Source organism: Scedosporium apiospermum (assembly GCF_000732125.1).
Source record: "Scedosporium apiospermum strain IHEM 14462 chromosome Unknown SEQ_SAPIO_0176, whole genome shotgun sequence".
In the NCBI taxonomy this organism is placed as follows: Eukaryota; Fungi; Ascomycota; class Sordariomycetes; order Microascales; family Microascaceae; genus Scedosporium; species Scedosporium apiospermum.
The window spans coordinates 92,655-114,133 of NW_015971877.1; the positions used below are offsets into that span (position 1 = coordinate 92,655).

At 52.3% G+C, this 21,479-nt stretch overlaps 5 protein-coding genes and 2 pseudogenes across 5 annotated transcripts; 3 read left to right on the forward strand and 4 right to left on the reverse strand.

Moving 5' to 3' along the window:
• Nucleotides 1-416: 416 nt before the first annotated feature.
• Nucleotides 417-1,823, forward strand: SAPIO_CDS10588 (uncharacterized protein; the record flags this gene model as incomplete). The annotated part of the gene is made up of 3 exons (XM_016784155.1): nucleotides 417-977; nucleotides 1,057-1,365; nucleotides 1,458-1,823. 3 exons carry the CDS (start codon nucleotides 417-419, stop codon nucleotides 1,821-1,823), a joined length of 1,236 nt encoding a protein of 411 aa, XP_016638395.1.
• Nucleotides 1,824-2,395: 572 nt separating this feature from the next.
• On the reverse strand, nucleotides 2,396-3,710 carry SAPIO_CDS10589 (Uncharacterized protein; the record flags this gene model as incomplete). Its single annotated transcript, XM_016784156.1, has 3 exons — nucleotides 2,396-2,622; nucleotides 2,703-2,929; nucleotides 3,028-3,710. 3 exons carry the CDS (start codon nucleotides 3,708-3,710, stop codon nucleotides 2,396-2,398), a joined length of 1,137 nt encoding a protein of 378 aa, XP_016638396.1.
• Nucleotides 3,711-6,132: 2,422 nt separating this feature from the next.
• On the forward strand, nucleotides 6,133-7,668 carry SAPIO_CDS10590 (Indoleamine 2,3-dioxygenase family protein; the record flags this gene model as incomplete). Its single annotated transcript, XM_016784157.1, has 2 exons — nucleotides 6,133-6,584; nucleotides 6,663-7,668. 2 exons carry the CDS (start codon nucleotides 6,133-6,135, stop codon nucleotides 7,666-7,668), a joined length of 1,458 nt encoding a protein of 485 aa, XP_016638397.1.
• Nucleotides 7,669-8,679: 1,011 nt separating this feature from the next.
• SAPIO_CDS10591 lies at nucleotides 8,680-8,934 on the reverse strand (annotated as a pseudogene; the record flags this gene model as incomplete).
• Nucleotides 8,935-13,803: 4,869 nt separating this feature from the next.
• Nucleotides 13,804-15,151, forward strand: SAPIO_CDS10592 (uncharacterized protein; the record flags this gene model as incomplete). The annotated part of the gene is made up of 2 exons (XM_016784158.1): nucleotides 13,804-14,610; nucleotides 14,804-15,151. The coding sequence occupies 2 exons, from the start codon at nucleotides 13,804-13,806 to the stop codon at nucleotides 15,149-15,151; spliced, it is 1,155 nt and encodes a 384-aa protein (XP_016638398.1).
• A 118-nt stretch (nucleotides 15,152-15,269) lies between these two features.
• SAPIO_CDS10593 lies at nucleotides 15,270-16,202 on the reverse strand (annotated as a pseudogene; the record flags this gene model as incomplete).
• An 858-nt stretch (nucleotides 16,203-17,060) lies between these two features.
• Nucleotides 17,061-19,998, reverse strand: SAPIO_CDS10594 (Chitin synthase 1; the record flags this gene model as incomplete). Its single annotated transcript, XM_016784159.1, has 3 exons — nucleotides 17,061-17,198; nucleotides 17,270-19,807; nucleotides 19,927-19,998. 3 exons carry the CDS (start codon nucleotides 19,996-19,998, stop codon nucleotides 17,061-17,063), a joined length of 2,748 nt encoding a protein of 915 aa, XP_016638399.1.
• Nucleotides 19,999-21,479: the final 1,481 nt, after the last annotated feature.

Here is a 21,479-nt window from a genome sequence, read left to right on the forward strand (position 1 = left end):
CGTCGTATCCACTCCGAACTCTCATTGTACGTGTCGCTTACCTTGTCTTGCCAAGGAGATTCGTCTACAAAAGCGAATTATACGGCATTTGAAGCGCGTCTAAATTACTGAACATCCATCTCTGTTTAACGCTGCACACACATCATCACCATGTATGGATGGCCGGAGCCAGCTATCCCTCGAGGATTGGCAGCCGAACAAGGAAGACAGACGAATGATTAGGCAATGAAAATAATATAAAACCTCCTTTGATTCTTGCTCCAAGATGCTCTCATGCGAGGCCTCCCTAAGTGCTTCGTAGCATGCTCTCCTCTCTCCTCGCTGCATAGTTGATATTGATCCCGCTTTTACCTGATAATAACTTCAAAGTTATATTCCAAACCAGCTGCCTAGTTGATACTGATACGTACGTTCAAATGGCCGTCTCAAACCGGCCCCCCGCAAACGGCTTCGTCCGTGTCATGCGCTTCATCTATAACCCTATCGGCTTCTCCAAAGGTTACAACTTCATCCTCTTCTTCATTTTCGGCGGAGCCCTTCTGGGCTTCACCCTAGCTCGTTTCCAATACGTCGATTTCCACGGCAGGTTCTGCGGTCCGCCAAATGGCATGGATCACGCCTTAGCCGGCGAGTGTTACTACTACAACGTGGGCTATGAGAAGATCGGTATCATTATGCATCTGGTTTGCATCCTGCCCGCGAGTTTGCTGGTCTGCTTCCAATTCGTCCCGGTAATTCGGCACAAGGCCCTCATTATCCATCGCATCAACGGCTACATCGTCATCCTTCTGGCTCTAGCAGGGACCGCTGGTGCCATCATGGCTACGAGGCACGCCTTTGGTGGCGGTATGGACATCCAAACGGGAGTTGGGTTCCTCTCCATCATATTTCTTGTGTCCCTTGTGATGGGGTACATTAATATCAAGCGGCTTCAGTTAGAGCAGCATCGCGCTTGGATGTTGCGGGCATGGGTCTATGTTAGTGCCACCCTCCCTTCTATTCGGGTGTAAGTTTCTGACGATGCTGATCTAAACTAATCAATCTATCTATGCATAGGCGGGCAGCATCATCACAGTCAGGATCATTGCCTTCGCCGCATCTGCCATAATTTCGAGCATGGGGCCTTTCTATCAACTTAGAGAGTGTGGCCAGGTCGAAGAAGCCTTTGGAAATCTCGGCAACTGGACCGCCGTCGTGTACCCAGAGTGCACAGGCTACATGGCAGGAAACGACACCCATGCCCTCACGAGGGTCAAAGCCGACGTCAACGGGAGTCCCATTGAGCTGGCCGTCGCATTTGGAACCATGTTTGGCGCTTCTCTCTGGCTGTCCATCGCCTTACACGCCATAGGAGTAGAGATTTACGTGAGTAGCAAAGCCAAACTTCCGAGCCATTAGTTTCTTTTCATGTGTTGCGACTTGTGTGGACTTACTGACTCATGCGAATATCTCAATAGCTTCGCCTCACCCCGGCCGAGTCTGAGCGACTACGAAATATCTCCTACCAGCGGCAATTGGAGGCCGGCATGAAGAATCCTGGTGCAGCTGGCCTCACCGCAGATAGATTCGGTGATTCGGACAAGTGGAAGCCCAAATACGAAAGCTGCTCTGGCGAAGAACATGGGCTCACGCCTATTCCGCAGAAAGCACTCGGAGAGGAGACTACGGCATATCTTGGACCCGGATCAAGCGTGCCGATCGACGAACGGCACTCCAGTACACCATCAGTACAACCTCTCGTGTCTCAGGGTCAAGTTCCTCCGAATCCAGCTCGACCATATGCATATGACTACCATAACGAACGTGGCGCCTATTCTAGGTGATTGCTAGTGCTCTCTTGACTTTGAATTTGGTATCGGCGATTTTACCATACGGTTCGTGCGTATCTGGTATCCCCCCTTTTTTTTTTTTGGTTTCGTTTTCGTTTTCTTTTGCATTGTTGCTGCAGTGGTGGAACCAGTTTGGTGATGGACAACAACACCTGGACGACCTCCTGCGGAGGCCATGGTCCCGGTTTGGGATGCTCTCTTGCATTTATCTTGATAATCTATGAACCCTATCGAGTTACAAGTCGCGGAAAAGAAGTATGATACATGAATCGTAACTCTCCTTGAAAACATACCTGCGGAATGATTTCATATTTAGATTCTTTGTAACTACAAGTGACAACTAGATAGTTTCGTCTTCATTGACTGCCACAGGGAAGGCCGTGTCTAGGAATATCCAGCAAGCCGCTTGCACATCCCGTGCTCGCCGGCTTCATAGATCCATCCTTCCCAGGCCCATACACCTATGTTTTCTCCAAACTCCATCCTGGGGGAGTAAAAGAAAGGGAGCTTGTTGGTAGAGAGTCGTGTATCAAATTCAAGCCAGGTAATAGAACCAGAGAGTAACTCTATGAAGGTATGGTCTTGATCTCCCTCTTGTTCCACGACTTATTGTAAAGGCCGAAACATACTTCTCCCTGCGGCAACCCTCCCACCTGGCACTCGCGCGGTGTCATGGGCTTTAGGTTATGCGGTTCCTGTGTCAGTCTCGGGAGGACTTTGAGGACATTGTTGCGACCGATATTAGCGTAGTCGTGCTGGTTGACGTTTGGCCACACATGCTCATCCCACCAAGCTACGAAAACAACCGCTGTTAGTGACCAAAGACTTATGGCCATAAACAATGGTGGGAAATTGCGAGTAAGTCTAACGTACCGCAAGCATTCCGGATGCTCTCAAAGGGGTAGTCAATGGAGAACATGATGGAGCTGGCGCCAACCTCGCCAATGGCAAACAACAGTGCCGACGTCGAAAAGTGACCCGATGTGGTGATGAAGAGCTGCTCGCCAAAGTAGTCGCGAACCAGCTTGTCTTTTCGCATGGGCATGTTGGGGAAACGCCCGCGGTCAAGTTTGTGGTCAATCCGGTAAAGGTCATAAGGACTTGGCGGATACACCACAAGTTAATACTGCTCTGGGATAATGGTAGAGGAAGAGAAAGGCGAATGCGTTGGGACCTAGGCATGGAGAGGTAAACTTACATATGCTCGCCCATATGGCCAAATAGGATTTTCAGCTCAGGGAAACGGTCAAGCACTCCGTTCGTCACAATACCGAGGATATGCATATTCAGACGATCCGCATACCCCAGAGCAGAAAAGTCAAGCCACGGCCGGCCCTCCCACATGAGCTTATGGATTAACTTGTTAGAAGGTCGCGGGTGCATGTAAACGGCAGCCCCAAGCTTGGCCGCCGTCTTCCAAAACACGTCGTACTCAGGCTGGTCAAAGTAGAGCATGCCGTTTCCATCATCGCCGCAGCTCTGATAGTCATTGAGAATCGCACCCACGAAGCCCTTCTTCTCAGTCATGCACCGTCGAAGCTCCTCAGCCGCTTGGGCTGGATCATGCATACTGAGGGCAGCAAAGGCGGCGAACCTCGTCGGCGCCTTCATCACTTCAGCCTCTAGGCGGTCATTTACCAGCCTCGCCTGCGCTTCGGCCTTGGCCTTGTCGGGAATCCCTTGGCAGCCGGGGGCCACGAAGGAGAGGATCATGAAGTCGACACCGTTCTCGTCCATCTGCTTGAGGCGCATGTCGTGGATGTCGAGCAGTTCATTGGTGAGACGGGAGCCCGTACCAGGCGCGACGAACTTTCCTGGGTCATTGTTGGAAAGCTCCTCTGGAATGGTCCAGCACTCTTCGAGAGCAATCTTACCCAGCATTGGCAACGAGAATTTTGGAATAATCTGAGAGATTTTGAGAGCTAAGAGTAAATGAATGCTGTTGATTTCAAAATGACTGTGCGAGAGGGGGGTGTGAGAGCAGAAGAAGCTATATCAATGACGGTATTAATATCTAATATATCGCGAGCCTGCGCACGCATACATCCTGCCCTTTATTTATAACAGAAGCCATGCCGAACACCGCTTCGGACGGTTGGACGTTCTCAGTTGGGGAGCTTGAGAACCAACACGACATTGGCTACCACCAGACGAGGAGGGGGACGCCGGAAAGATATATCCGATAGAGTGGAGGAAATGGATTAGTTCCGAGAATTGAGAACACACTCCCAAAACCTTCCTGAATAGCTCTTCACGTTCATGATTTGGCCATTTTGTATGATAATCAACAGATTAGAGTTAGAGGGGAATTAAAAGCAAATCTCGCGGTATGTCCTGAGTCTGGAATGGGCGTGTGGGCAGAACGTCTCCAGAGCTACTTTCCAACCGGAGTTTGGATCAATGTTTTTGCCTTTGCCATAGTATTGGCTGGGGAAGCGCGATATCTCCTTGAGCTGCAATTTTAGCGTCTCGATTCTTCCCCTTATGGGTACCATCCTGTTGTAGGTGGCATCGCCTTTTCGTCTGTTTGAATCGTTGAAATGACCCAAGATCTCATCGCGGATCTAGTCCTGTCGAGCAAGTCGTCATTGTTTCATTAGGGCTTGAAAGAATCTCTCTACCCTCACTTGTGTTGCCATGATGCTGTGATGCCTTCTTACAGAGAGCGAGAGCCCAAAGGGGTAGGCTTACTATAGGCAAGATACTATTCGTTGGACGAATCCCGGTGCCTTCAGGGGAATGTTGCCGTTCAGTGGGGTCAATAAAGGGGTAGTGTAGTTGATCCATCGATGATAGCTCTGAGGGATCAAGTCATGTATAAATCTGGTAGGATAGGATACCGCACGTTTTACTTCTTTCAATATCTATTCTGGGCCATCAACTCATTGGAAGAAACGGTTGGCGATGAGGGTACATTTGTGAACATAAATCTGGCACTATTAATGTGCTTGCCAAAAATACTACCTGGACTTGAGTGAGAACTCCAAGACTTGGCGGGTTTGAGTTATTATGAGATAAATCTGAGGGAGATGGAGAGTTGAGCAATTGAGACACGGCAGCACGAGGGAATTGACATGATACCAGCAGAGCTTGGCAGAAAATGGCAAGCACATCCGAGGGCGTAATGGGCACTAACAAGCACCCGGAGACACAGGATTCTCTGCCATTCAGTCCTTCTCAGATGCAATAAATCGAGAAAACCCCGGGGTGGGTAGTACGGCTACGTGTAGCAAACTCGGCGCATCCGTTTCAATCACAGAGCGGCAAATCAACTTGCAGAGATTGAGCATGCTGACCCAATCTCCAACTGCCACATGTGTTTAGCCAAAGGCCAAAGCTCAAATCCTACGCCGAACGGCCTTCCTTTCTCGTATTGGGCCGCTTGCATTCCTCATGGGGAGAACCAAGTCAGTCCTTATCTCGGCGCCGGTCCGGCACCGTGGCCGGAACGATTCCGGCCACGCCCCACCTTTGCTGCCGAGGAGGGGCCGGCAAGCATCGGTTTAGAATGAACACTAACTCCCTGACCAACTCCAGATAACCATAGAAATGCGCTTGGAATGGGTCAAGTGAGGAGTTAAACCAACGCATTACGCCTTGGCTTGCAACCCCCTCCCTTTCCCTAGATCCGAGATTCCCCGCCCCTGCCGTCATGTTATCCGTTCCCATGACGGAACCCTGACCTGAGGTGCCGGACCTTACGAGCCGGGAGAGTTATGGCACCACTGCTCCGTGGGACAGGAAGAGAGAGAAGCCTTTATATTTTGCCATATCCCCAGTTACATTTACAAGGCCTCTTTTGACCGAAACTTCTCATTTTTCGCTCTCGTCACCATCATCTTCGACTTTATCGTACCGAACATCATCTCCAGCCGCGGTTGCGGAGGGGGTCGCTCCTCTCACCCGCCTCGCATTTTAGGGTTTTCGAGCTTATCCATGCGCGTGACATCCCTCGCAGAGCGAAAAGGAAATCCGTTTCATGACAAAGAGAAATTGGGCCGGATGCCCTCGGGCCATCGAACAATGTGGGCGCTGTGAAGCAAAAGCCACCGAGATGAATGGCTCTTTGCCCCTCATCGTGGCCGGAAATCATTCCGGCCACTGGGTACATTAGGCGGCGCGCGCAGCACCATGGGAGCTTCAAGTCCTCATTCCCCAAAAAACCCAGACTCCAGAGCACCTTCTGAATCTTCTTTCTGAATACCCTGGCGATCGAGCAATTCTGCACATACCCTGACCAAACTGCCCATTTTCCCCCCTTCATCACAACCCCTTTCAAGGTACACCAACACAACGCTTCAACATGGCTTCTGTGGCTACCCAGCACCAACCCATCCTCGTCCTGGACGACACCCGTCCGGATGACATGACGCTCCCAGCCTTCATGGTCTCCAAGACCCGGGGCTTCCTCCCCCGCATGGATCCCATCGTCCATCTTCCGGACGAGTTTGCCCAGGTCGAGTCGATCCTCGACCGCATGCCAGTCAAGAAGCTCGACGGCACTCCCGGTCTGCTGGCCGAGTCCAAGCTCGGGGACGTCGTGGAGAAGGAGTTGCAGGACCTAACGGACCACGTTGACAAGTACAAGAATAACTTGCCCGTCGTCAATGCTTTGTACCGTGATTACTCCTTCCTCGCTTCGGCCTATCTCCTCGAGCCTTGCCACGAGAGGTTCGTCAAGGGTGAGCCGTACGGGCTCGCGCGGCAGACACTCCCTGCCCAAGTCGCGCGGCCGATTGCCAAGTGCGCCGAGATGTAAGTGAACCAAACAACCCACTAGAGATACATCGCTTTAGATTCCCAAATGCTAATTATATTCCCCCCTAAATCCAGCGCCGGCTTCAAGCCCTGGATGGAGTACGCCGGCTCCTATGCCCTCTTCAACTACCGCCTCGTAGACCCCTCCGCTGGCCTCGAGTACTCCAATCTCCGCCTCATCCGCGCCTTCGAGGAAGGTCTGGACCACAACTCCTCCGAAGCGGGCTTCGTCCTCGTGCACATCGACATGGTCAAGAACTCAGGGCCCCTCGTCTCCGGCACCCTAGCCGCCCTCGACGCCCTGGACACAGCATCCACTTCTTCCCCGGCCACCCGCCGACAGGACTTCAACGCGGGCCTCCGCACCGTCTTGGAGACCATGCGCAAGGTCAACAAGACCATGGAGACCATGTGGGGCAAGTCCAAGCCTACGTCGTACACCAGCTTCCGCACCTTCATCTTCGGCATCACGTCGCAGTCCATGTTCCCCAACGGCGTGGTCTACGAGGGCGTCAACGACAACAAGCCCATGTCGTTCCGCGGCGAGAGCGGCGCCAACGACTCCATGATCCCCCTCATGGACAACCTGCTCTGCGTCACCATGCCCGACACCCCCCTCACCGAGATCCTCAAGGATTTTAGGGAGTACAGGCCCAGCAACCACCGCGCTTTCTTGCAGTTCGTCAAGGACCGCGCTTTGGAGGTCGATACTAAGGCTTTCGCCCTCGCCAAGGACTCCAATGATGCCGACGAGGACGTCCTCGAGTCGAGGCGGCTTTGGTTGCAGATTCTTTCCGAGGTGAGGGACTTTAGGTGGAGGCATTGGTGCTTCGCGAGGGAGTACATCATTAAGCGGACTTCGCATCCCACTGCTACCGGCGGCAGCCCCATTGTGACGTGGTTGCCGAACCAGCTCCAGGCTGTGCTCGATGAGATGGCAAAGGTCTACGATGAGGTTAGCGATAAGGGAGACCTCGGCGAAGAATGCCGCGACATCATGGACCTTGTGGGCCGGCAGAGGGAGACGCTGCGGAAGGAGGTGGAGAAGTATTGCGCCGAGAGGGGTGTGTCGAGGGAATAATGCAACTTCTTTGCAAAGGTTATCTGCTGCGGCAAGAGAATGGGCCTTGTGCCAGCGACGTTAGCCAGTGAGATTACGGCCAGAATGAAGATCAATATATCCCAAGTCCCAATCACAGCTCGGTCTCGTGAATCACAAACACCCGTGCACCTCCAGGGAGCGCCCAAATCACTCGTGGCTCGCATTCTTTTGTGACACTCGTTTGGTATCGGGGCATATATATATTAATAGACTTGTCAGCGTTCATATCCTAATCTTCCCAAGCCGCGTCCCACCAAAGCCGTGAACCCTATCGAGGGGATATATGTATAATACAAGCATTCAAATCCATGAATGTGAATAAAGAACAAGTATTGGTGTGTTTGCGTGTCCCATATACGCCATGTACCGTCGTGCCGTTTAACCCATGTCATATATGGTTAAAAAAAAAAAAAAAAGGAGAAAAAAAATACCAGAAAAGCATCATCACCAAAAACAAACACCAGCGGGGTTTCCTCCGCAATGATGGCCACTCGCCGAAATAGGAGCCGAAACGATAATAAAAGGAAGGAGGGGGGAGGAATGATGTGAAGGTGAGGCCCATCGTGGCATCGTACAATATTGTCTAGCGGTGCCGGTCTATGGCTTTGCTCGCCGTGAAGACTGAAGTGCCCGAGTTTAGGCGGCGGTACCAAAGCCGGCATCGTTGAGAGGCAAATAAATAAAAGGACCAACTGGTAAGGTCTGTCCATCTCAGTCGAACCGGTGAGTTGGCGAGGGTACGGACCGGTCGGAGGTGCGTAGGCATGCATCGTTTGCATTTATCGGCCGAGATTCCTTTATAAAGCCCAGAAGCCAGACATTTCGCTCGGGCGGATTTTTGTCTCGAGCGGGAGGGAGAATAATAAAAAAAAAAAAAAAAAAAAAAAAAAAAAAAAAAAAAAAAAAAAAAAAAAAGAAGAAGAAAGAGACTCAAAAGTCGTCAAATATCCCAGCAACGACCTCGAGCCGAACTCCGCCTGAACGCGTCGCCTACGAAAGGCCGCAGTTCTCAAAGTCCCTCACCATAACGGCAACCTGGGCCCTCTTCGCCGCCTCAGCAAGGAGCGTGAAGTCCCTCAGGAAGGGATCGGCCGAGTTTTGGCCTTGGGGGCGGGCCGGGAGAGCTGATGCGGGAGCGGAGGCGAAGGACTGGCTCGAAGAGGAGGCGAGGCTGAGAGGGGAGATGGCAGCGGCGGAGGAGCAGGCGGCGGAGCGCTGGACGGGAGAAGATATCGGGGCGTTCATCGTGGGCATGTTGTTTTATTTGTCGATGCTGAGTGTTGCGAGGGATGTTGGTTGGAGAGGAAGCGGTCGATATTAGCGGAAAAGATCCAAGTCCGTATTAATTTCAAATTCCCTCTCTTCTTCGTAATTTCGGGGAGAGGGAAGAATGACGGTTTCTACACTACTTGCGACTACTGTAGTAGATCAAGGGCAAGACACCATGTCACTTAAAGCAGGGCGACTCGGAGGAATGCTACTGCCAGGAAAGAAGCCAAAAACGAGTGCAAGGCAGGGCGAAGACAAATGACGCTCGAAGCGGAAGGTGGGGGTCGCGTTCGAGGCGTTCGAGGCGTTCGAGGCGTTCGAGGTTCAATTGAGGGTGTCCAAGTAATGAAAGAGGGCGCCAGTGCGGATGCAGAGAGCCGAGGAGTATCGGGGGCCTGGTCAGGTGTGACGGTCACACTGCCGATCTGATCGTGAGCTTCAAGGGCTTTCTTTGTCTCAAGAGTGTGTGTGTGTCGCCAGGATGGGTTGTATGGTCGCCGGCGAGAAGGAATGCCGGATCTTAGATCTTACTTTGTAGGTGGAGAGGGGGAAGGGAAAGAAGGTATAGATGTGAAAGGAAAGTACCGATCGGAATCCGGGGCGGCAGAGGGTTTTCGGGGAACCAAAAGTATTTATAAGTTTATAACAGGCACAGGATACGAGGAACTCTGGTGTAGCACGAGATAGCGCGGTTCTGGTTCTGGGCCTTTCCTCCGCTTTTGGACTTTTAGACCCTGGGACTTTGGACCTTGGCTCACTCAAAGTTCCAAAGTTATCTCCGTCTTGGTCTGGTGCTGGTGTCGACTCCCGAGTGTGGGTGAGTTTCGGTAGCTCGTAGCGATGACGCTGTCCCCACTCACTCTCCGCTTCTCTTCTGAAAAAGGGAGAGTCTAAGAAATTGGAGCAGCCACGCTAGTTTTCTCTCTTTTTGCGGAGCTGGCGTCGGCTATCGGAGACTCGGGGTTGGGGATCTTTGAGGCTCGGCTTCACTTCCCTGTCTGTCTTGTCTGTCCTTGGACCCACGTGTTGGAGATTTATTTGCGGCTGTACGAAGTACACTACTTCGAGAAGATAACCGGATGGCGAAAAGTGAGAGAACCAATAGATGCGGAGATGTGAGGCGACGAAGAGCAAGAAAGACGAGGACCTGACGAGGATCCTGTGGACAGGATCTGTGGACAGAGAGGGCAGGAAGAAAAAAGCATCAAGTAAGGCAGACGAGAGGGCAGACACAACACATCCCAGATGCAATGATATATACCCGAGTCTGAGAAGTAGGAGACCTCGATATCCACGAATAGAACATCATTACTCTGTACTTCGTAGACACGGATTCAATTTCTTCGCGCAAGGAGACATCTACGCTACACTACATTGCATCGATCTGCATTCGCCAATATATCAATGTCGCATCGGAACCCGCATCAACGTGGTTGGAAATGGTCCATGGAAAATGCAAAATGGAAAACGGAAGATCCAGGATCAAAATCTTGAGGCGACTTGAAGACTGGAGCATCAATTGGTCCATATCCGTGTACTTGGATAATTAATACATTTGGCACCCATCCATCTCATCCATCCCATGCCAAACGAGGCTGCCTGGGCCGGAAGGGGACGGAAGGACACGGAATTGAAGCGTTGGCCTGGCGAGATAAAAAGAGGACACATTTTGGAACACGAGCATGAGTAAGAGTGAGAGTGAGGACGCGGAAGAACTCCCGAGTCTTTGCGAATCTTTACGAATCCTTGGATGTATTTTAGGGTCATGTCCACTTCATGTTGCATCTGTTGCATCTCAGCCTGGCAAAGAGGCTAAACGGATAACCCGGGGGCAGACTTTGGGCTAGAAATTGCAGAGATTGTCTCGCCTGCCTGGTTCCAGGAGGATGTCGCCATTCGCCCGCCCTCGGATTTTCTTCACTCCCTTGACCAGCAAAGGTAAATCTGGCGATAAGTTCGTCTAAAAAGTGCCCGGTCTTCTCCCTTCTACGGCTTTTTTCTCCCCGCAAGAGCCCTGCCGTCGAGGTTCCAGAAAAACATGGCCAGACGAGGGTTCGATCATGCTTCCAGAAATGTGTGCTCATGGGATCACCGGTCCGGATTCGCCAGCCCGAAGTGATCAAGGACGGACAAAAGGGGGGAAAAATACTATACCCGTCTGTAGAATTGCCTTTGCCTCGGGGAATTTCCACCACTGCATACACGTACATATATTTATATTTACAAGGGCGGCGACAGAAAACCCAACCACGGATATGGAAGGCGGCAGACATACCCGGCCGCACTAACAGGATCGCGATATTGCGCGATTGAGATTGCGATTACAGGCTGGCCCAGTGCTTGACCGAAGTGAGCCAGCGCGTGCCGAGACTTGAGAGGTCAGAGAGCCGGAAGAGCCTCCGAAGACATCATTGCCGAGGACAATAATACGGGGAGGAGATCATTCTCCAAGCCAGCTGGGCGGTATCCAAAGATCGTCGCCATCTTTACGCCAACTACATGTGCAACAAAGTATGGCATGCCAACCACATGTACAACGAACTATGGCTTTCCACGTACTTTCGTATGCACTCCTCCCATTTTCATCTGGCAAGATTCCATCCCGGGCAACCGGTTCATCGATCCCATAGCCTATAGCGTATATTCCGCGAAACACTCGCCAAACAAGATCGATCGATTTTGCCCCCAATGAGGATCGAGATAAGGGGTGAAGTGGTGAAGTGACAGTAAGGCCGAGATAGGGAAGCGCAAGATTATGCAGTGCTAGATGGGGGTCGCCAGATTGGGTTCCATAGGGCCAAGAAAAACTCACCAGGGCGCCCTGTACGACCGAAATCCTCCGTGCTACCACGTCGCTCGTCCGAGTCGTACCTCGTATGTGGCAAGGGTCGCCGGCCGGAGAGGACCGGAACCGAAAAGAAAAAAAAAAAAAAAAAATTGAAGGTCAACCACTACGAAGGAAGAAGTAAGGGGGCCTCTATGGCGTGAGGGTCGGAGTGGAGATGGAGACGAGCAGTCATCTTTCAAGGCTGGGACTCCGAGCCTCCATCATCGGACGTGGTGATGCGATAATGCATCGTACTCCCTTCCGAGTGGTCACCGTATGTGTACATGTAAATGCGGGTTTGTTTGATGGGGGGATGATGGTGGGGGGGAAGGATATGAGGTTGATACTCGAAAAAGCTGTCAACGAAGCGGCACAAGTATTGCTCGCCATCAACTTGCCCGTCCGTACGATCATCTCACGCAGGGGCAACTCTAAAACCACGGGGCAAATATTAGAAGGAAATTGGAGACTCTCCTCCGCTAGGCCAGCAATCAGCCTTGCTCGTAAAGCGCTAGCCCGCTTAGACCAGTCCAACACCAGTGCCGGACCTCGGTCCGTAACTGCCAGCAAGGTCATCTGGTATAGATGGACTGGATCAGAGATGTCTCAATACCTCCTCTGCCACATTTCCATTCCTCTTCCAGGATGGACCGATCTAATTCTTCCGGCCTCCATTATCCACCATGACGGCCAACATGACACTAGTCGTAGAGAAATCCATATAAATATCCAGAGCCTCTTGCGGCCTGTCAGATGATCAAAAAAAGAGTCGTGCGGGCCAAGGGAACTGAAAAGACATCCACGATGCGGCTTTCCTTTGAAGATTTTTTACATCTGCACTTTATGACTATGATAGAAAACCCAATTCTTGTCCGGAATTTAGACCTATGTACTTCGTATATAGGTCCCTTGGATTAGATTAGAGTAGCATCGAAAGAGGATGTCTCCGCTCGCTTAAGAACCCTTGACATCTTTAATGGAGAAATCTGCCCGCACCATCTCTACACAACACTACCATCTTGCTCTCCCCACCACGACTGCTACCATGAGTTGGAAGCAGCCTTGAAGGTCTATGCCACGTAACTATCACTTTTGGTGAGAGTTGCCTCGCTTTCTTTCCTCTACTCGGCAATGGACTTTTTCGAGTCAAGACTTCAGGCCGGCAGTCGGTCATCTTGGTTCCCTGATTCCCTGACGTGATCGTTAGTTCCTCAAGCCAAAGCAGGCAAGCAGTGGGCAATGCGCAATGGGCCATGGTGGGCCATGGTGGGCCATGGATTCGACTTAGTGAACAAGTCGGGAACCACCTCAAGTTCAAGATGCCGTCTCTCTCTCGTTCAAACACAAACCAAGGCCAGTGAAGCCCGAACATGTGAAAGCGCCAGAAGCCGACCAGGACCGGGTTCGGGCTAGCAGGATCACGGATAGCTTTTCTCCCTTTCCCTCGTTTGGATGCTTGGGCGATCCGCTTCTAGTAAAGTGACGTCTTCTAATCGCCGACTCGGCTGGAGAGGGTAGCGGTGATATCGGCAGTCGCTCTTCTGTGTCTTGGACAACATTTGATGATGAGCACCGATCAAAAAAGACCCTGATGAGTTGGACCCCTCAAAGCAAATTGGGAAGCCAAACTCCGCAAAAAAAAAGTGACGAGCAAACTCTATCTCTCTGACTCGTCCTCGCCTCGGGGCGATCCGGCTATCATCCAGACATACTTTCTTTCAGCCGCCTTCTCCTCACTCGGTTGAACACAATTGAAGCCTCCAGTTGCATTACGTGAGCAACAAGCTTTCGCCCCGTCGCGCCCATCGCGCCCATCGCGCCCATCGCCTACCGAGGTTAACCTGCCCCAAGCTCCAAGCTTCCAAAGGAGCGGAGCTTCAGCTCCATCATCAAGATGGTCGGCGATCATCGTAGCAAGACCAAACTTCTCTCGCTTCCGCCCATGCCGGGAGAGAAGGGGACAAAGCCAGATTAAATCAAAACCAAATTCATACTTTCTCGTAAACTCAATACTCACCATGAAGACCATCATCACTTACCAAACCCTCGTAAACTCCTCCCGGTCTCGCACCAGAACAGCCGCCCAGTCCCTCCGCCAGTCCCGCCCGTCCCCCGCCTCCACACCCCGTCCGCACCTCCCGCACTTGTACCCCTCATCAAGAACCGCCATGAGCCTCCCCCCACTACGACCCGGCTCAACCACTGCTGCCACCACCACCACCACCACCACCACCACCACCAAATTCCTCACCACCGCAGCGAGAAAGTCAAGCTATTGCACCATCGCCCCTGCAACTGCTGAACCACCACAATCGCCCCAAAAGCCACCAACATCGCCCACAGTCACACCCACCATGAACCCAGCCGAAGTCATCGCCTCCACATTCCGGGACGTCCCCGCCGAATCCCACGGCCCAATGTGGGAGCGTCTCTGGACCCAAAGCGTCACCCCCTGGGACCGCGCCGGCCCCAGCATGCCGCTGCACGACCTCCTTGCCGAGCGCACCTCCCTTCTCGGCCCCGCCGCCCCTACTGCCGCCTCCGGTAACAAGCGGAAGACGGCTCTGGTCCCGGGCTGCGGTAAAGGCCACGATGTACTTCTACTCGCCTCTTGGGGGTACGACGTCGTCGGTTTGGATCTGGCGGAGACGGCCTTGAAGGAGGCGAGGGAGAATGCTGAGGCTGTTAAGGACTCGGGCGCGTATAAGCTGCAGGAGGGTGTGCAGGAGAGGGGTAAGATCACTTGGGCGCTGGGTGACTTTTTTGCGGATGACTTCCTGAAGGAGGCGGGCGTTGAGAACTTTGATCTCATCTTTGATTTTACCGTAAGCTTCTCCTTCTTGTTTTTCCAGTTCCCTTTTTATGCTCTGTTCTCTAGAAATGTGTTTGGGTTTGTTTTCCTTGCTATAAACAATGTTGCCTATATACCTGAAAATGCCATATCCCGCGCCCCCTCCGTGATAAATTGCTACATCCCATGTATGTTCACCCAGGCTAACCTACAACCCCCCATTCTAGTTCTCCTGTGCCCTCCCCATGTCTCTCAGACCCAAATGGGCTGCCCGCCAAGCCCAGCTCCTCGGCCCCGAAGGCCGCCTCGTCATCCTCCAGTTCCCCAACGGCAAACCCCTTTCCCTCCAGGGTCCCCCCTGGGGCGTCAACTCCGACATGTACCTCGCCCTGCTGTCGCGCCCCGGCGAGGAAATCTCCATCGACGAGGACGGAAACGTAAAAGAGCCCGAGAAGATCGAGAGGCGCGAGGACGGGCTGAAGAGGTTGGATCTGTATACTCCGAAGAGGACGCACGTTATCGGGGTTGCGGAGGATGGGACTATTACTGATCGGGTGTCGGTTTGGGCTCATTGACCGTGGGTCGCCTTTATGTCTGTATATAGGGGAAGACCAATGCTCGTATGCGCCCCAATTAGCGCTGAGTTGTATGTAGGTGCATTGAACAAAGAAAAGAAAGAAAAACCCTGCCAGCTCAGGGAGCCTTCCTCAACGAGTTGTAGTGCTCTCCAAGCCCATACCCGTGCCTGTAATACGCAAGCCAAATCTCCACCGGCTCCTTCTCGCCATCCCGACCCTCGGACGGCCTAATCTTCTCCGTCGGCCCATTCTGCACCACGTTGATCTGCACATTATACGCATTCGCCAACGCCAACAACTCCACCTGCCCACCCCACTCCGCCGTATCCCTCATCTTCCGCACATATCCCTCCAGATCCTCCTCCAAGAACGGCGCAAAGTCATCGGCGTGGTCCTCGATCCACCCGGCCGCCACCGCCCTAACGACCTTGTACCCGGGCGCCTTTCCCTCTTCCGCCTGTTTCTCAGCAAGTAGAGGCACGCCGCGCTGCTCTAGCTGATCCGCTATGGCACTGAACAGGCAGTGGCCGTCCGGGCGAATCTCCTTCTCCGAAAGTGAATTCGCCTTGAACGTTCCCTCCATGGCTGCCCGCTCGATACCCCTGTGATCAACCATGTTCGCCGCCTCAGACTCCGCTGCCTCGGCTGCCGCAAGTTGTTCGGCCGCCCGCCTGGCTAACCTCTCCCTCTGCCGGTTCCGCTTCTTGGGACCCTGCGTTTCCTGCGCGGGTTGCGGCTCCCTGGCCGGCGGCACATTCTCAAACCTTACTTGTTTAATCTTTTCTACCAGAACTTCTTCTCCGTGTCCCTCCTCTGTCCTATTAACATTATCATCCTCGTTCGGCTCGGACTCATTGTCACCATCGCCCACGAGGGAAGCTAGCTCGGCAGTGTGCTTCGAGGCAAGTTGTCGCTCGAGCTCGGCGCATTCGTCATTGACGCCCTTTCTTGTCTTCTTCGTCGCGTTCTTCTTCTTGTTCGTTATTCGGCCTTGGAGATCTTTCTTCTCCTTGCGGTGCCGCGCTTGCATCTCTTCGAGGGTCTCCATGGTTGGCAGAGGGCGGCGGGGGAAGAGGGAGGGGGGGAAGAGTCGCGGGTTCAAAAAATAGCTCGAGTTCGTAGTGACCTCTCGGAGATAGAGGGTTTCTGAGGTGGATGGACAATACGGATATTCCCTCTTGCTGCTTGACGCGTGTGATTTTGTTGATCTCGTTTCGTTGACTCGCTTGCGTTGAGAACTTTTTTTTTTCTCTTTCTGGTTCAAGATTGTGTTGACAAAGTTTATGGTGGGGTAATAAATTTGGCGGTCTTGGTGCCTTTGACATTGACATCTGCCAATGCGGGGCTGCTTTGCCTCTCCAGAGCCCAAAGACTCGACTCACTACAACACCGCGAGTTTGACAGACTTGAGGTCCAACGCAAACAGATTCAACATGTGAAATGCACGCAACTAAAGTACAAGAAATTCATTCGGCTACGCCGCTGTGATCATGCAGTATCAAGCCCTCTTTACATCTCTCTACATACCTCTCAGGTCTGGTTGCAGCTGGCACCCTTGCCCCGAATACATCCATGCAGGTGGTGTATCATCAGCCTGCAACATCCAGCTCGGAGAAACAGTCATCGAATTATTCCCAGAAAATAAAATAAAATAAAAAAAGACACCAGATGAGACGACAAAAGATGAAATGAAATAGGTGTTTAGGTATCCTTGTTCCTCCAGATAAATCATCACTTTCCAAAATCTTTTAGGTATAAAACCGTTCTCATAGTCCAACTCGACCTCCGCATACACTTTCTAAATAGAACATAGAATAAAGGACATGCCCAGAGCCGAACGGTAAAGTGCCGTCCTTCCCCGGGGTTCGAAACAAAACTTGGCTTGGCGCGGAATGGTTGGCCGACTTTATCGTCTCGCGAAGCAGCACATGAGACCAGTCTTGCCAAGGAACCAGAGGAAACCGAAGAAGCGGACGAGCGAGAGGACCGCAGTGGCATAAAGAAGGAACTTGAAGAAACCAGCGGTACGGGAGGAGGCAGTATCCTGTCAAGAGTAAATTTGTTAGCGCGGATGCGAGGCAGATCTTGTTTTATACGAACGATGTAATCACTTACGCCGATGCCAAACGAGTTGAAGTTGTCGCTCGTGATGATGACGATCAGGAGAGCGTTGGAGAAGAGCCAGCACACAACCAGACCGGTTCTGAAAGACTTGTACGAATCCTCGACATCCTTGGCCTCGATCTCCTCGGCTGCCGAGAACGGCTCGAGAGCTCTCTTGACAGTCTGCTCGAACTGAATATCGATATCCTCCTGGGGTTTGTCAATCTCCTCGACAACTGCCTCGTTCTTCTCGCCCTTGCTCACGTGGGCAGACGGGAGCGCCTCGGCCTTGTCCGAGCCCTTGGTACCCCACGAGACGTCATGCCAGTTGTTGAAGGCGTACACCATGAGAACGTTCACGTACGTCGACATGAGCAGAAGATAAGAGGGGAACGAGTGGAACATGTGCCACGGGTCGAGGTAGAGGAACGAAGCCAGGAAGTAAAGACCGTAGATGGTAACGAGAGCGACGATGATGACACCGGCAGCGGACTCGCCGAAGAAACTCTTGACAAAATCCTCTCCGCTCGCCAGGCTGATCTGGTCTCCGATGCCGCCGCTAAACGCGCGGGCGACGAGGTAACCAGACAACACAAGAATGTAACCTTGAATGATGGCGAAGACGATAAAGGACAAGATGTATTGGTACTTGGAACCCTTGGGTCGGTTACCAAGAGCCAGGATGAACTGTAGAATGACAAAGGCGAGGTAAAGGTATTTCAGGATAGCGTTGATGAGTGGCGTAGCTGAATCTCCGAAGGGCCAGGCGTGGTGCTCGGCGCTCTCGCTGCCACCAGGGACGGGGGTACCGACGAGATCCATGATAACCGTTGTCGTGAGGTAGTACGATGCCAAACTGAACCAGGTGAAGATGACGTTGAGAACGTTGTAGATGAGTTGAACGTGGAGGAAGAACATGCGGATGATGTTGTGGCTCGACTTGTACATTCGTCCGAAGTGCATCAGCGAGTAAAGGGAGGCGGCGAACGAGCCGTTGAGCCAACGACGACGCTGCGAGATGAATTCGGCAGCGCCTTCAGGCACATCAGTCTCACCCTTGGCAGCCTTGATGTAGCTTAGATGCCACTTCTGTCCAGCCTTCGCGACCAACTCGAAGCAGAGAATACGGTCCTCGGCCAAGAACATGTTCTTCTTGAAGATGTTCATACCATCAATACCCTTCTTCCCGAGGCGCTTTGACAATGTGTGGTCACCATGAAAGTATTGGTCCAAGGGACGTCCCATGATAGCTCTGTATCGGTATGCAGAGAAAGCACCGGGCAACACACTAACATAACCGAAAGCGCTCTCGAGGGGCTTATCAAGAATGTTGGAGATCTTGTACTCGAAGTTTTGGACAGAGACGAGGGGGTTGATCAGCTTCTTTCCGCCCTTACCCAACATGGCGTGAATTTCACCGCAAGCACCTCCCAAGTCCTTGTCGTTGTAGAAACCCTCCCAAAGTGCAAGGAGTGACTTGGGACTGGGTTTAGTACCGGCGTCCAGCAGAATGCACACCTCGGGGTTGAGGATGCGGCCGAACGCGTTGAAGAGCCATCGATGGGAGTTAATCTTCTTGCTGTTCTTCTGCTTCAGACAGAAGATGAACTGGACAGGAGGAAGAGTTTGGGGGCTGTCGTCCATAGGCCGGATAAGCTGCTGGCTAGGCGTCACGGACAGTTGCGTCGTGTACTCAAAAATATGCGCCACCGTCTCCTTGCTGTCGACGTCCTTCTTGACGACACCGTCCTGGTAAATACCAATGGTGGCCAAGACGTCCAGGACGTTCTTGTCCGTCTTTTCGATACCATCGAAGACCAAGCAGACAACAATTTTCTGCCAAGCAGGACCACCCTTGTTCCAGAACACCGACTTCTTCAGGTTCACGATATCTCTTATGTTTTGCATGACACCGTGAAGAGTTCGGGACAGGAGCAACTTGTCTTCGTTGTAGTAGGTAATGGCGATGAGAAGCTCAGTGTGACGGTTATACATCCTCGGCCGGAGATCGTAACCGTTCTTGAGGGTGAAGTCGTCTGGATCGCACGTAGCAGCGGTATACCTCATCTTAATGAATTCATCCGAGCCACCCTCGCTATCTCGATACTTGGGTTGAACGGCATTTCGGATGGCACTAGGCACTGGGTAGTCGATGCTCAGGACGGAGCCCTGCACGAGCTTGACCTTACGGGTGGCATATCGCTTCAAACCACCGCCAGGGGCCATGTTCGGCTGCTGTCTTCGAACCCAACTGTCGTTGGCATCCACATGGGAGACCGGCCTGTCGCCATAGCCATATCCACCAGTGGCATCGTAGCCGGTGGAATAGCCCTGGCCTCCTCCGTATGTTTCGCCAAACCCCGGCGTAGGGGTCTGGCTATGCGCACCCGGTGCATAGGTTTCGGTTAAGCTGTAAGCAGAAACCGGTCGCAGAGGGGGGTTGTTGGCACCGAGGTACGCGTTATCGTAGCCCTGTTGTGGGTGCGGATCTCTGAGTAGGGAACGCTCGACTTCTTCGTCATGGCCGTCTCCCTGAGGTGGGATGTGGTACTGTCAATTGGCGTGGCCCTGCGCGTTAGTTGAAACTCTCTTGTTGATTCTGACCCTGAATTGCCACCCCCAAGGTTTGACGGTTACAGAGTAGAGTTTACTAGTGATTGACAACTCACACTTTGACCCGGAGGAAGGTCCTGTAGAGGTTGGCCATACTCCTGGCCGCGACCACCACCCTGGTACGCCATATTTCAGGTGAAGGGGAACCTTGAGCCTCGAGAAACAGACTCGGTTCGAGAGTGTATCGGAGCGACGCTTCAGAGAATTTCGGGATGGCACGACAAGCGAGGGATTTGTCGAGCTTCGAGGTCGATGGTATTCAACACCAACGGTTTGATGTAGTGGGTTGTCGGGATGGATAGGATAAAGATTGGGAAAGAAAAAAAAAATAGGGGAAGGGGTTTCGTCAAGACGCTGGGTCAAGCTGAGGCAAGGCTTTCCGAACGGACGCAACGGCTACAGTACATTAAATTGTTCCTGCTCCACTGTTTGGCTGGGAACTCGTAAGCAGGGGGAGCTGTAGACAAGCGCTGTGTTAAGAAGAAGAAAAAAAAGGAAAGAAACAAAAGAACAAAAAAGAGGGAACAAACTAGATGGGCTTCTCCGATCTTTGTTCCTGGCTTTCTTGGAAGCAAGAAAGAGATGCTGTGGCTTTAAAGGAGGGTCAAGGCCAAGGGGAGGGAGCTGAAGAAATTCTTTGAAAACTACTCCAAACACAGAGTAGGGGGACGGATCTTGGATGGGCTGGGCAGAGCTTGAGGGCCAAAGGGGAATCCCAGACCGGACTGAGGGCTGATGGCTGATGGCTGGACGGATGCTGGGAATTTTTTTTTTCCTGGCTCTCCAGCCCAAACCCACATAGGAATTGCAGTGATCCGTATTACGATTGACGCTGGATTCGTGGCTGAGCAGGGAACTGGTAAAAACGTGCATTTCGAGCACAGTTAAGCACGAGGTACTTCGTACAAACCAAAAAGGGACAGACCAGGGGTCCCTAAGTCCTACCAAGCACACTACCATCAACCACCATCAAATCCGCCATCAAATCTACCAGATGACTTACCTCCAAGACCTCCGCCAGTGAGTGTTGCAAAAAGGTGTGGCTCTTCCGCATTCCAACACATCGCAAAGCGGAGACAAAACTAAGCTTCCCTGAGTGTAAAGCACTGCGATTCATCTGGAGGCTGTCCTTTTGTCCCCCATCTTTTTCTTCGATCCTTTGACAGGCAATGCTGGAACACTGGAAGAAGCGGCAGAGAGTACAAAGGTACAAATGCCCAAGGAAGATTTTCCAATCCACGATTCGAGGTACAAACCACACTTGACATGTACCCCGTATTGCCTAGAACAGATACTGTCTTCATAAAGAAACAAACATGCGACGTACAGTGCAAAATTAATTCCTCTGCCTCGTTCGCGCTAAATCCCAAGTCACTTCCCCATCTTCCAGGATTCCATGCTGAGGCGGACGCTACCCCTGACGCCGCCGTTTCGAGACTTTCCATGGCGTCAGCCATAATCAAGGCATTTGTATGAAGTGCTTCGTGCAGACGAAGCAGCGAAAGAGAGGGGAAGAGTATTCAAAGGTCTGCGATCCCAATCCTAACTGAGGTTTCGAAGACCAAAACAAAGCCATTCAAATCTCCAACTGGAATCAAATGTAGTCAGG